Below are 11,973 nucleotides of genomic sequence, written 5' to 3' on the forward strand. Positions count from 1 at the left end.
TTTGATATTCTCTGAGAGGTGGCATGTTATTGTGTATAATACAAATGGTCTCAAATACTATCTACAATAATTGTTGAATCTTTGAATGCGCGACACGCGCGGGGTATGAGGGGCGAAGAGCGAGAGGGAAAGGGGAGCGGGACGCGCGGGGGGAGGCAGCTGCGTCTAGAGCAACCGTTCGCAGCTCCGTGAAAACTGTTTTTATCATTACCATTCCGTACGCGATATCAAACTTTACTCTATTACGTTAACGTCCTTATTCGCGTGCACGTCACATTGTTGTGAATGTCATTAAAATCACCAGTTCATTGAAGTGTAAGTACTAGCGTTAGACTCATAGAAATAAGGTCGAATATCGCGTGTAAAGTTCAACAAAGCATTTTGTAATTGCGACCGCCTGCGGAGTGGATCTATTTTGTACAGTACCGAGCTGTTGATACTTTGCGTCATAGTATTTTGTATTGCTTTTGAATTGATTAAAATGTATAATATTATTCTCTAAGGGAAATATTATAGTTGTTAGGTAGGTATTTTTATATGAACTAGTCTTATGATATTATTATAGTAACCTTTATCACTCGCGAGTTGCCACTGTACTCTATGAGTTATGAGTTATGACGTGATCCGAATTGAGGTGGCTTATTCCATATATTATTATTATTATATCATGAGAGTATAATACATAATATTATCTATGTTATTAATTATTATTCCACGTTGTTTTTAAGTTTTAACAATTTTTCACCCTCTGTGATTTCCTAATAAAATTTTCTTCCAATTTCCATTCAAATAAGTTCAGCTGTTTAGTGTGTTATTGTAATCTCGTTTGAAAATAAGCATATATTTTCCAATTATTAGAAATCGTCGTAGGGACGTACCATACATTGCTATTTGCTATTTACAAAGGAAAATAATTCTGCATGGTCTGACGTCATAGTTTTCAGAATAGATCAATACAAGATAAAACAAAGCTTCTTCTCTCTTCTCTCTTCAACTTTATACCTATTACTAGTAGATAATATGAAAGTTTATAACAATATGGAACTTTTGGTCTTTTTGTTATTAATATTATTATTTATTACATCAACATTTATCTTTAGTTTCATTAAGTTTAACTCTGTACTTTCTAAAACTGCACTTCATTGAATATCGTGTCCCTACTTGCGAGATTTGTGCCAACTACTAGGTAATAGGTATGTAGAGATTGTCTAATCTAAAAATGAACGCCCCTCCACTGTGTTTACGCTCACATTCAAAGTACGTGTATAGACGCAATACACACAAATTGGTATGCCTCATTGGTCGTTCAGTCGCCAGCTAGACTTAAACAAGAGAATACGCGTCGATTACACCTCAAAAGTACGGTCAGCATGTCAACAAAAAAACATCTTCGTAGTCAAGTGAGTATTATTTGTTTTTATTGTCACGTTCTCATTTATTGATATGACTTGACCCACAGGAAAACAAAGTTTAACCAATTAATAAGGTGATTATTAATTATGTAATGTAAAAATGACATCACATGTCATGTGTTAAATTTATTTTTCCTGTGTCACTTTATTATATAAATAAGCAACGACTATGCCACGATGACCTAAACTATACAGTACTTAAAACGTATACGTTTGTAAATCATAATTTACCTATGTATCATTTTACAGGGCAAAGAAATTATTTCAAAGGTCTATCACCGAATGAAATATGAGGCAGAAAATGGTGTTGAAAATTTAACTGATGCCAGATGGCGAACTGCTCAAGCTGTTGGTTACAGTGAACATACTATATCAAATATCTTAAAAGAAGAAAAACAAGCCGGTGCTAGCACATCCACAGACATGGCACATAAAATATTTAAGTCACCCTCAAAAAGAAAACGTGTGTGTCCGAAATCGACGTTGGACGATTTTGACACATCTGTGCTACGAAGAACAATTATGTCATTTCATGTAGAATTTAATGAAATGCCTACTTTAAAAAAACTCAAACAAGTTTTATCAGAAAAAATTGGTTTCGACGGCTGTATAGAAACATTGCGTACAATTTTGCAAAAATCTGGATTTGAATGGTCCACAACTGACGACAACCGTAAAATACTTATAGAAAAACATGATATACAAATGTTGCGTTTTAAATATTTAAACCAACTGAAAAAATACCGTGATGAAGGTCGATACATCGTGTATACTGATGAGAGCTATGTTCACACCACACACGTACAAAATAAATGCTGGAAAAGTGTGAAAGAGGTATCACCACTTCAGAAAAAGTTATCGAAAGGGCGCTTGTGCACTACAAGGAATTTTACTGTCCGGCATTCCGATTTTTTACGGTCCGGTGTGGCATGAAAAAACCGATGAATTGCTTGTGCACCTGTCCGTCTTTACTCGGATCAGTGCGGTACAGTTCAAGGAAGTTTGGCGGTATAATGCTATCATAAATGATTGTTTTTGCATTTTACAAGAAACGAGTAAAAAATATAGAAGGTGAAATATTATATTACTTCGTTATAATAAAAAGTAAAGTTCCGTAAGAGATTTAAAATGCGTGTTTCACTTATTTATTTTAATCGGTGACGAGGAGCTAAAGCTATTCCCACTTGAACTTTAACTTACCAACACTTACTTAGATAATAATTATAGGTCAATGCTTGGTCAATGTATATAAAATAACAATACCGACTTCTCAAATCTCATTGCCAACTAAAAGAAAGTAAAACAAGAGCTTGCTTTTAATTGGCATATGCAGTAAAAACCAGTAAAATCCAAGCAAGTGGGCATTCGAAAACAATTATACCTACAGCGACTCGTAGACACAAAAAACCATCCGGAATAGGGAAAAGTAAAATGACGGACAGTAAAATTACGTATAGTGCACAAGCTAGTATATAGATTAATGGCGTGCCATACCGGACCGTAAAAAATCGGAATGCCGGACCGTAAAATTCCTTGTAGTGGACAAACGCCCTTAGGGCGCTTGTGCACTACAAGGAATTTTACCGTCCGGCATTCCGATTTTTTACGGTCCGGTGTCGCATGAAAAAACCGATGAATTGCTTGTGCACCTGTCCGTCTTTACTCGGATCAGTGCGGTACAGTTCAAGGAAGTTTGACGCTATAATCCTATCATAAATGATTGTTTTTGCATTTTACAAGAAACGAGTAAAAAATATAGAAGGTGAAATATTATATTACTTCGTTATAATAAAAAGTAAAGTTCCGTAAGAGATTTAAAATGCGTGTTTCACTTATTTATTTTAATCGGTGACGAGGAGCTAAAGCTATTCCCACTTGAACTTTAACTTACCAACACTTACTTAGATAATAATTATATGTCAATGCTTGGTCAATGTATATAAAATAACAATACCGACTTCTCAAATCTCATTGCCAACTAAAAGAAAGTAAAACAAGAGCTTGCTTTCAATTGGCATATGCAGTAAAAACAGTAAAATCCAAGCAAGTGGGCATTCGAAAACAATTATACCTACAGCGACTCGTAGACACAAAAAACCATCCGGAATAGGGAAAAGTAAAATGTCGGACAGTAAAATTACGTATAGTGCACAAGCTAGTATATAGATTAATGGCGTGACATACCGGACCGTAAAAAATCGGAATGCCGGACCGTAAAATTCCTTGTAGTGGACAAACGCCCAAAGGAATGCGGGTCATAATCGTTCATGCCGGTGGATGCCAAGGATTTGTTCCAAATGCTTGCTTAATATATAAAGCAAATTCAACAACTGGTGATTATCATGACAATATGAATTTCGAAAACTATAAAACATGGCTTACGAAACAATTATTACCTAATCTTCCAAAAAATTCTGTCATAATTATGGATAATGCTTCCTACCATAACGTTGTATCTGAAAAATGTCCTAATTCGAATTCAAACAAGAGCATTATGCAAGAATGGCTAACTGAAAAGAATATTCCGTTTAAAGAATCAATGAAGAAAATAGAACTCTATGATATAATATTAAAGAATAAAGACAGATTTCAAAGATTTGCAATTGATGAGCTAGTTAGGTCAAAAGGTCATGAAATTTTGCGCTTACCACCTTATCATCCAGAGCTTAATCCTATTGAAAAGATATGGGGAATTTTAAAAAACTATGTAGATAAAAAAAACCTTGGACAAAACATGACATCTATAATGGCTCTAATAAAGGAACGTATGGAAATGATTGATAGTTCCATGTGGGAAAATACATGTCGTCATGTTAACGATTTAGAAAAAGAATACATGAAAAACTTTGACATGGATTTCGAATTTATTATCAATGTTGAGTCTGATTCCGATGAAAGCGATTATTTTGACGAGTAAATTATTAATTACTGTATTATATTAGGTAGGTACCTATATAAAACGTATTTTGAGAATAATTCGTTACTTTTAACAAATAAATAAATCTGAAAACAACTTAGAACTGTTTTATTTAATAGGTACCTATTATAAAGAAACAAAAAGCATATTTGTTTAAAATAAAATAAAAATAACTTTATTCTTTAGGTCTTCAAAAAACACATAGAATCGTCGAATAGCATTGCAAATAAATTGGTTAGTCAGTCCGTCTGTCCTGTCAGTGACTCGACCGTGGTTTCGGAAAGGCAACAGACTGAGAAGAAACCACAAGAAAATTTAATTTAATTTAATTTTTATATGCAAACGGTACTTTTTAAATTCTACATGCCCGAACGACAGGACCAGTTGGCCAACTAGTGCATAAATGACGCGATGCACGACAGAACGGACGTGTCATTCCGTACATAGCGCGCTCTCCCCGCCATACAATGCTAGGCACCTGAACTGATCGCCCGATTAGTTGACAAATCAGTGCGCGAGAGAGTCAAAGTTTGAAGTAGAATCGCCGCGCGCACACATATAAAGTGGTTCAATAATTATTTGTCCTCACACATTGAAACAATTAAGTTTAGTGGAGGGGCGTTCATTTTTAGATTAGACAATCTCTAATTCTCTACCTATTCACTATTGTTACTAGTTGAACATCGCGACTTTGGTTGTGTTGTTGTGTTTATGAGTAGGTAGGTTTTTTTTATTCTTAAATCTACTTTAATTGAAAAGCTCATTCTCTCTCTCTCTCATTTTTCATTTTCATTTTTTTTTAATCGACATCGACTTCAAAAAAGGCCATGAGGATGTTCAACTGCTTTTTGAAGGTACAAGCACTCTAACACAGTATTAAAATTTAAAACACATTTTTTAAAGAATATGTTACCTATTAAATAAATCAAATAATAGATTAGACACCTAACTAAGTAACTATTTACCTAATGTGGAGGTAAAAAACAGGTTTATCAGATGAATTTTATACAGATTCAACTTAGGTTATACAAAATAGGTTATAACACAGACTAATAATAATATACTACGTATACAAGTTATAATATACTTAAATACATCAGAATAACACATGAGCTATGAAAATACTTGATTTTGCTGAAGGGTTCGTTTGTCCGCGGATGTAACCGCGCGCACTACGGAAAATATTTTCTATTGACTCCATTTTGCGGCACGCGAACGAACGTGGTGATTCATTATCTAGTTAATGGGTACAATACTAGATGGCGCTGTATAGATATGTTTAATGTTTATTATATATAAGTTCTAAAAATCCCGCTTGATACATGCAATAGTTTACTATATAATTATTATGTTACTTGTTCGTTTATTATGAACTTATAGATGGGAACAATTAATGTAAGTATATAAAACTTGTAAAAAAATCGCGAAAAAAAATCAAACACCATCTGGTTTTTATAATAAAACCACAGACTAATAATAATATACTACGTACATATATAAATAAAACGTGTTGAGTATCTCCACGTCTTGTAAAATTGCAAAAAGAAGACATTCGTTCTATTTTTTATCTTTGTCTCACAATTAAAATTATTTCGCATAAAAAATAATGTACACATAATATAACAAATAGGTACCAACTATCACAGATTAATAATAATATACAACGTATACAACTATACGCTACTATATTAATAATTACCTCCACTATGATGCTCCACAAATAATAAAAATAATAAGGGCGTAGGGATGTGACGACCCCATCGCCCACGGTTGGAATATCTATTGTCTACGTGACAATAGATATTCCACCCGTGCAATCAGTCAACCCGCAGGACACCTTGTGGCGGGGTGTCGGGGAGTAGCGACCCCGCGGGAACCGAGTGCTCCCGGGGGAGGCCCCTGTCCTCATCTCCGGCTCGCCTTCACCGGCCGGTCGGAGTGAAGCCTGACGAGGACAGGACCCCCACCTCTGGCTTGCCTTAACCGGCCGGCCAGAGTGGAGTCGCGAGAGCTTTTAGCTCGAAGGGTGGATGCGAAGCGTAAGTGGCGAGTGGGCACGTGATGCTGGACCCTCAGGGAGCGCGTGATCGTAGTTTAAAGTCCAGGGACGCCTCTCCACCCTTAGCTGCTCACAATATGTTGCCCCCTTGTCGCACTATTGCAGCGACTTATTTCGGGGGCCCATACAGTGAGAGGGCGAGTCACCACCTGCCAACAATTTTTTGCTATATCTTAGTAGAAAGGCAGGTGCCATAGTTTCCAATAGTCCCCAAATACCGGCCCATTTAACATCCCACTCCATAGCCCAGTTTATTTTGTTTCCCATATCTCGAAATAGTCCTACATCGGCCGCGGACTGCCTAGGACTGTATCTCTATAGTGCAGTCATGGGCAGGCTGCGGCTGGTGTCCCACAACACAGTAAAGTTCTCTAAAGGGCCTCTGCGTGTTGGATCCGTGTCCCCACGTAAGCCTTCCAAAGGACCGGGTACCTTCCTTATGATGGTACCCGAGTATTATGGATGAGATACACAAAATAATAATAATAATATCTAGAAATATTGTGTAACATCACGTAAGCACAGACTAGTTAGTTCATTAAAATATTTTTATTCACAACGGGCGAAGATTACTAGAAAAAATCCTTTATAAAATCATACAATGATTATTATATTCATATTTCATAGGTACATATTATATTTTTTTTTTTGCAACGTAGGTAAGGTAAGTATGCTATTTCTGTAATTACATTATTTTGAAGAATAATGATGGGTATTATATAAACTCTATTTTTTTACTTACGTAAGTAGGTATATTTAAATGTTTCAAATAATTTTTACATAATATGATTTATATTATCAAATACAACTACTCGCTACTTCGTACTAACTTTCAAGATTCTGTGGTCTGTGTTCTGTAAGTTTTCATTCCTTTGCGATCCTTGCGAATGTCGAAAAATTGCAACAAAAACGGCTTGTATTTTTTTGATTGCGTTGGGTTACCTAGTTTGGTTTCTTGATTCTTCACAGCTTGAAGACCCAAGGGACGGTAGAATTGAGTACTTACTTATTCGATACGAATTTCAGCATGACACCTCCACGCATTCTTGAGAAAAAGGGTCTTGACTGACAGACAGACAGACGGACAACAGTGGTAAATAAGGGCTTTTTCCCTTTGTGGTTCTGAACCCTAAAAATAACAAAATGCAAACTGAATTTCAAATTGGTAATTTGAGGTATCATGGCATGATACCCTGATGGTATGGTATGGTATGGTACATCATCTCTCATAGAAAAAAAAACACTTTTAGGTTTTGATTAATTTGTGTCTGTGACATTAATTTATTACGGTAAACAAAAAATAATTTTTAATTAATAGGAATCGAAATCGTATCAACTAAAAAAGACGGGTTGCACTCCGAGAGTGCCGGGCCGGCAGAAGTGAACTTGATTAATTATTAACGTTGAGCATGTTTGATATTTTGGAATGGTATCCGTCTTACGCTTTTTCGATCAGGTCACGTGTCGTGACGCGAGTTTAAGATTTTATACCCATTACAGAAAAAGTGCTCAACGCCGCCGCTAAAGAAGTTTTCACTTCAAAACTTCTGCTAGGTACGGTAAAAAATTGAAGTACATGTACCATCGACATGTACAAACCACGTACAAACGTACCTAGTTTCATAGAGTTCGTCTAGATGGCACTACACTACACAGTCAAACAGTACAAACCACGTACAAACCTTGGTACACACTACTGTTTAAGTTCTAATTATATTACTTAAATATTGTAAGAATACGTATTTTTTATTTAAATGCAACGATTTTATATAAATGAAGATGAATCAATTATTATTCAAATCACAAATTATTATCTGGACACCTTTAACCTCAAAGCGATATGTTTGCTATGATATTTGGTTTCTAGTTTAGAACATATTTTAATACATTATAACGACGATATTTAACGCAATTGATTATTGAAGATTATTAGGTGATTATTATAAGAATATAAAAACAATGTTCGTCGTTGTTTTAATTTTGTGATAACATCCAACAAGTAAAACATATAGATAAATTATTGCGAGTAAAAATTTAAGGCTGGCAACTTATGTTGCTGTATTGTATTGTATCGCTATCCAAATTATTTCAAATCAATGATTTAGCTATGTCAACTTCATTGCATTTTGCAGAATTGCAATTCTACTTTTTGTCTGGATATTAAAAACCCGTTGTAAGACTTGTAACAGTTTATTTATAATAATAACACTCAGCAGTGGCAGGCATTTGGCTTTTGGCCTTCAAGTGAGTACACACGCGATATAAATTATTCTATTCCCATCACATCATTCGAAAACATGAAAATAAACAAAAAAAGTGTGCAATAATAATTCTTTCATGTCTGTTAAAGATTTTGATGGATCCTTGGGGTTGTGAAGTGCATCAGACTGAAGCTCCATCGGAATTTGAGGATAATTTTAAGCCTTCGCATGAATTTGAAAAATTGTCGGATTCCTCAGAGTACCTAGCTATCCTTGGTGAGTTATTATGCACTATTAAATATGTAAAGTTAATTGACTTTGGTATAAAGTAAAGCGATTTTAAATGTTTACATTAGCGGTTAATTATAGTTAACAAAAGGGAATGATACTGTAATCTTGTTTCACATTGTCACACGACACCGCCGACGACGGTCGTCTCCTCGATAGCACAGTGTAACTTGTATACGAATAATACGAAATTAAATTGTAAATAAATAACATATTTGCAGAGAAGAAACTTCAAGCATTGAGAAAGAAGAATAAGGTTGTCGAAAATTTAGCTGCATATCGGGCCGACTGTATCGATCGCCTGCTGCGAGAAGGGTGTGATCTCGACCCCGTGGTTGGAGATACCGATTCGGAAAAGCTACTTCAGGATTAGAGTGATACATTGTAAGTAACCATGGCATCTTCATCATCTACCATAGATCTGTCCGGGCCCACATTCTGTGTGGTCTCTGGCGCCTCTCAGGGCATCGGCCGGGCTATAGCTGTCGAAGTATCGAAACACTTGGGTCCCAACTCCCTCATGCTCCTACTGGCCCGTAAGAAATCTGATCTTGCACAATCAGCGAGCCTCTGTGAATCGGACAATGTTAAGGTTGTGTACACCTCGATTGACCTATGTTCAGCATCGGAGAAGGAGATGTACGATGTCATAATACAAGGTTTGAGTGGAAGGAAGGTGACCGACTTCACAACCAGCCTGATCTTCCACAATGTTGGCTCGATCGGTAACTTAAGCATTGAGACAGCTCGCATGGAGAATATTGAAGAAATGCAGGAATACTTCAAATTGAATGTGTTTAAAGTTATTTCGTTGAATACTCAGTTTCTAAAAATATTTAAGGATGTAGAGGACAGGCTGGTTATTGTGAACACAACATCGCTCTGTGCAATTAAGCCTATGGGAGGTATGGCATATTACTGTAGTGGCAAAGCTGCGCGTGCTATGTACTTTAGGGTGCTCGCTGAGGAGAAAAAACATGTGACGGTGCTGAACTACTCCCCTGGCCCAGTTGAGACATCTATGATTGAACAGGTCATAGAAGAAGCAGTCAATCTGAATCTCAAAGAGGTGTTCACAACATTCAGAGACCAGGCATCTCTGTTAAAGCCGGAGGTCACAGCTAAGAAATGTCTCAAAGTCTTACTTTCCGGAAAGTTCAAATCGGGCGATCATGTTGATTACTTTGATGATGAATGAGCTAATCTATGCGGCAGTTAAACTGGGTTTAAATGCAATTAATATTGTTACCATTTATTGTTTTTTGAAATTCCTCTGAAATTACGCCTAAATTTTATCAATGTTGCCTAATATATGTATAATATTTTAAATCATTCAATATCATTGGTCATATGAAAATCCATTTATAAATTTATGGCGTACAATAATTGCATTTATGCCACATCAAACTTCATTACATTCCTATTTCCTATATATTTATGTATGAATGCAATTCATATTAATAAAAGTGCTTCAATGTCAAATGTCTTTTACTTAACCCTTTATCTGTTTTTTTTTATACATAATATGAGTTACATTCATATGTATCTATGTTTTTCATTTGATAACACAACCTAACAACAAAATCATTCTATGTTCAATTATTCAAATTATTGCACAATATTTTATTCAGTCTCAATAATGAATTACCCAATATGGAAAAGATATTTTAATTGAAAGGTCATTTTATAGTTAACATCATGATCACTTTTTTGTAGATTTGTTTATTTTATTTAAAATTGACTCCTTTTATAAAAATAACTATATTACACTTTCATAGTTGTTTTTTACATTAAGAGAACATTGACTTAATATTAATAGCATCAATGTAGTCAATTGTAGTTTAATCAAAGGCAATAACAGTATTCATTATCAAATATAGAGAAATAAAAATAACTTATCTGTAATGCAAGAACAACAATGATTAACGGTATAAATATTTATTTTAGGTACTTAGTTGAATACATTGAAATTGATTATATTTTCATTCATGCCTATAATAATAATTGATATCCTCATAAACCATTGAAATTCTCAATTTGTAGAGTATTTTTTAAAGTACATTATATATGAATAGGTTAGTAGGTAAGTACATATTTTTATATTCCATTCATACTTAGATAATATATTGAGCAAGATCTTTGAGTATTTACCTAAAGTAGCTAGATTATGAAGACAGTAGTTAAGTACCAAATTTAATTTAGTCATAACTAGCTTGCCGCCCGCGGCTTCACCCGCTTTGTCTAAAACCTAATAAATTATATACTAAAACCTTCCTCTTGAATCACTCTATCTAAAAAAAAACCGCATCAAAATCCGTTGCGTAGTTTTAAAGATTTAAGCATACATACATAGGGACAGAGAAAGCGACTTTGTTTTACACTATGTAGTGATTATAGAAGCAGCTAACAAAAGTAGGCGCCTTAAATTGATCACTTGAATTGTCGCTGTTTTCAGAACTCGTTATGCAGGTCTATAATTAAGGATAATTTTCTACCAACAAAAAGTCTAGTTTAAATAATAAATGTTTGAGTTGAGTTGGAGTTTGAGTTAAGACTCTCTAGAGTCTAGAGTATTTCTTGCCTTGTCCCAGAAATCGATTATATTCGGATTATATGTATTTGCGGTTAACATTAACCGCACATTTGTATCGTTAACTGTTAAGATCAGAGGTTGAGCTAACAATGTTATCTGACTTCTGGTTCATATTACAAGACTAGTTAGTGCCCGTGGCGACGCTTATGACGCAATTTTAAAATATGAATTGGTGAGAATAAAATAAACAAAATTAAAGCATTATTGAGATAGGTTAGTGAGAAGCTCACATACCTAAAATGCAGCAGTTCTTATGATTATCGCAAACAAGCACATACTAATTACAAAATATCTTAATAATAATTGCTAAAACCATTTCAATATTAACTTGTAGTTTTTTATAAACCAGGTTTTTTAAATCGTCGATTAACCTATTATAGTCAAAGCTCATTGCCAGTCAAAACCACTTTTGACTGCAGAAATCAGTCAAAAACGTTTTAGACTGGTTTTTGCTGCGAAAAATGATAAGTCCGGCGATGAGTTTTGACTGTAACATACATATT

At 34.9% G+C, this 11,973-nt stretch overlaps 3 protein-coding genes across 4 annotated transcripts; all 3 read left to right on the top strand.

Moving 5' to 3' along the window:
* The first annotated feature begins 10 nt into the window (after nt 1–10).
* On the top strand, nt 11–4,417 carry LOC149480837 (uncharacterized). Its single transcript, XM_089706075.1, has 4 exons — nt 11–523; nt 1,169–1,400; nt 1,662–2,284; nt 3,642–4,417. The coding sequence occupies exons 2-4, from the start codon at nt 1,371–1,373 to the stop codon at nt 4,327–4,329; spliced, it is 1,341 nt and encodes a 446-aa protein (XP_089562201.1). The 5' UTR covers nt 11–523; nt 1,169–1,370; the 3' UTR covers nt 4,330–4,417.
* A 4,025-nt stretch (nt 4,418–8,442) lies between these two features.
* On the top strand, nt 8,443–9,250 carry LOC149480838 (uncharacterized). Of its 2 annotated transcripts, XM_089705439.1 has the most exons (3): nt 8,443–8,632; nt 8,739–8,865; nt 9,099–9,250. In XM_089705439.1, the coding sequence occupies exons 2-3, from the start codon at nt 8,745–8,747 to the stop codon at nt 9,248–9,250; spliced, it is 273 nt and encodes a 90-aa protein (XP_089561565.1). In that variant the 5' UTR covers nt 8,443–8,632; nt 8,739–8,744. The 2 variants fall into 2 exon arrangements, with proteins under 2 accessions (XP_089561565.1, XP_089561566.1); XM_089705440.1 differs by lacking the exon at nt 8,443–8,632 and having other exon boundaries at nt 8,639–8,865.
* A 21-nt stretch (nt 9,251–9,271) lies between these two features.
* Nucleotides 9,272–10,359, top strand: LOC149480839 (sepiapterin reductase-like). Its single transcript, XM_089705438.1, has one exon. The coding sequence runs from the start codon at nt 9,272–9,274 to the stop codon at nt 10,073–10,075; it is 804 nt and encodes a 267-aa protein (XP_089561564.1). The 3' UTR covers nt 10,076–10,359.
* Nucleotides 10,360–11,973: the final 1,614 nt, after the last annotated feature.

The sequence above is a fragment of the Colias philodice genome, chromosome 17, assembly GCF_061535455.1.
Source record: "Colias philodice isolate Cphi_HAF_F1 chromosome 17, ilColPhil1 Martin Lab GWU primary, whole genome shotgun sequence".
NCBI lineage: Eukaryota > Metazoa > Arthropoda > Insecta > Lepidoptera > Pieridae > Colias > Colias philodice.

Excerpts from the sequence above, each read along its gene's own strand:
- LOC149480838 (XM_089705439.1), top strand. The coding sequence starts at position 8,745 with ATGGATCCTTGGGGTTGTGAAGTGCATCAGACTGAAGCTCCATCGGAA. Across the intron at positions 8,866-9,098 it reads AGAGTACCTAGCTATCCTTG|AGAAGAAACTTCAAGCATTG; the intron begins GTGAGTTATTAT and ends ACATATTTGCAG.
- LOC149480839 (XM_089705438.1), top strand. The coding sequence starts at position 9,272 with ATGGCATCTTCATCATCTACCATAGATCTGTCCGGGCCCACATTCTGT.
- LOC149480837 (XM_089706075.1), top strand. The coding sequence starts at position 1,371 with ATGTCAACAAAAAAACATCTTCGTAGTCAA. Across the intron at positions 1,401-1,661 it reads AAAAACATCTTCGTAGTCAA|GGCAAAGAAATTATTTCAAA; the intron begins GTGAGTATTATT and ends ATCATTTTACAG. Across the intron at positions 2,285-3,641 it reads AAGTTATCGAAAGGGCGCTT|TGGACAAACGCCCAAAGGAA; the intron begins GTGCACTACAAG and ends AATTCCTTGTAG.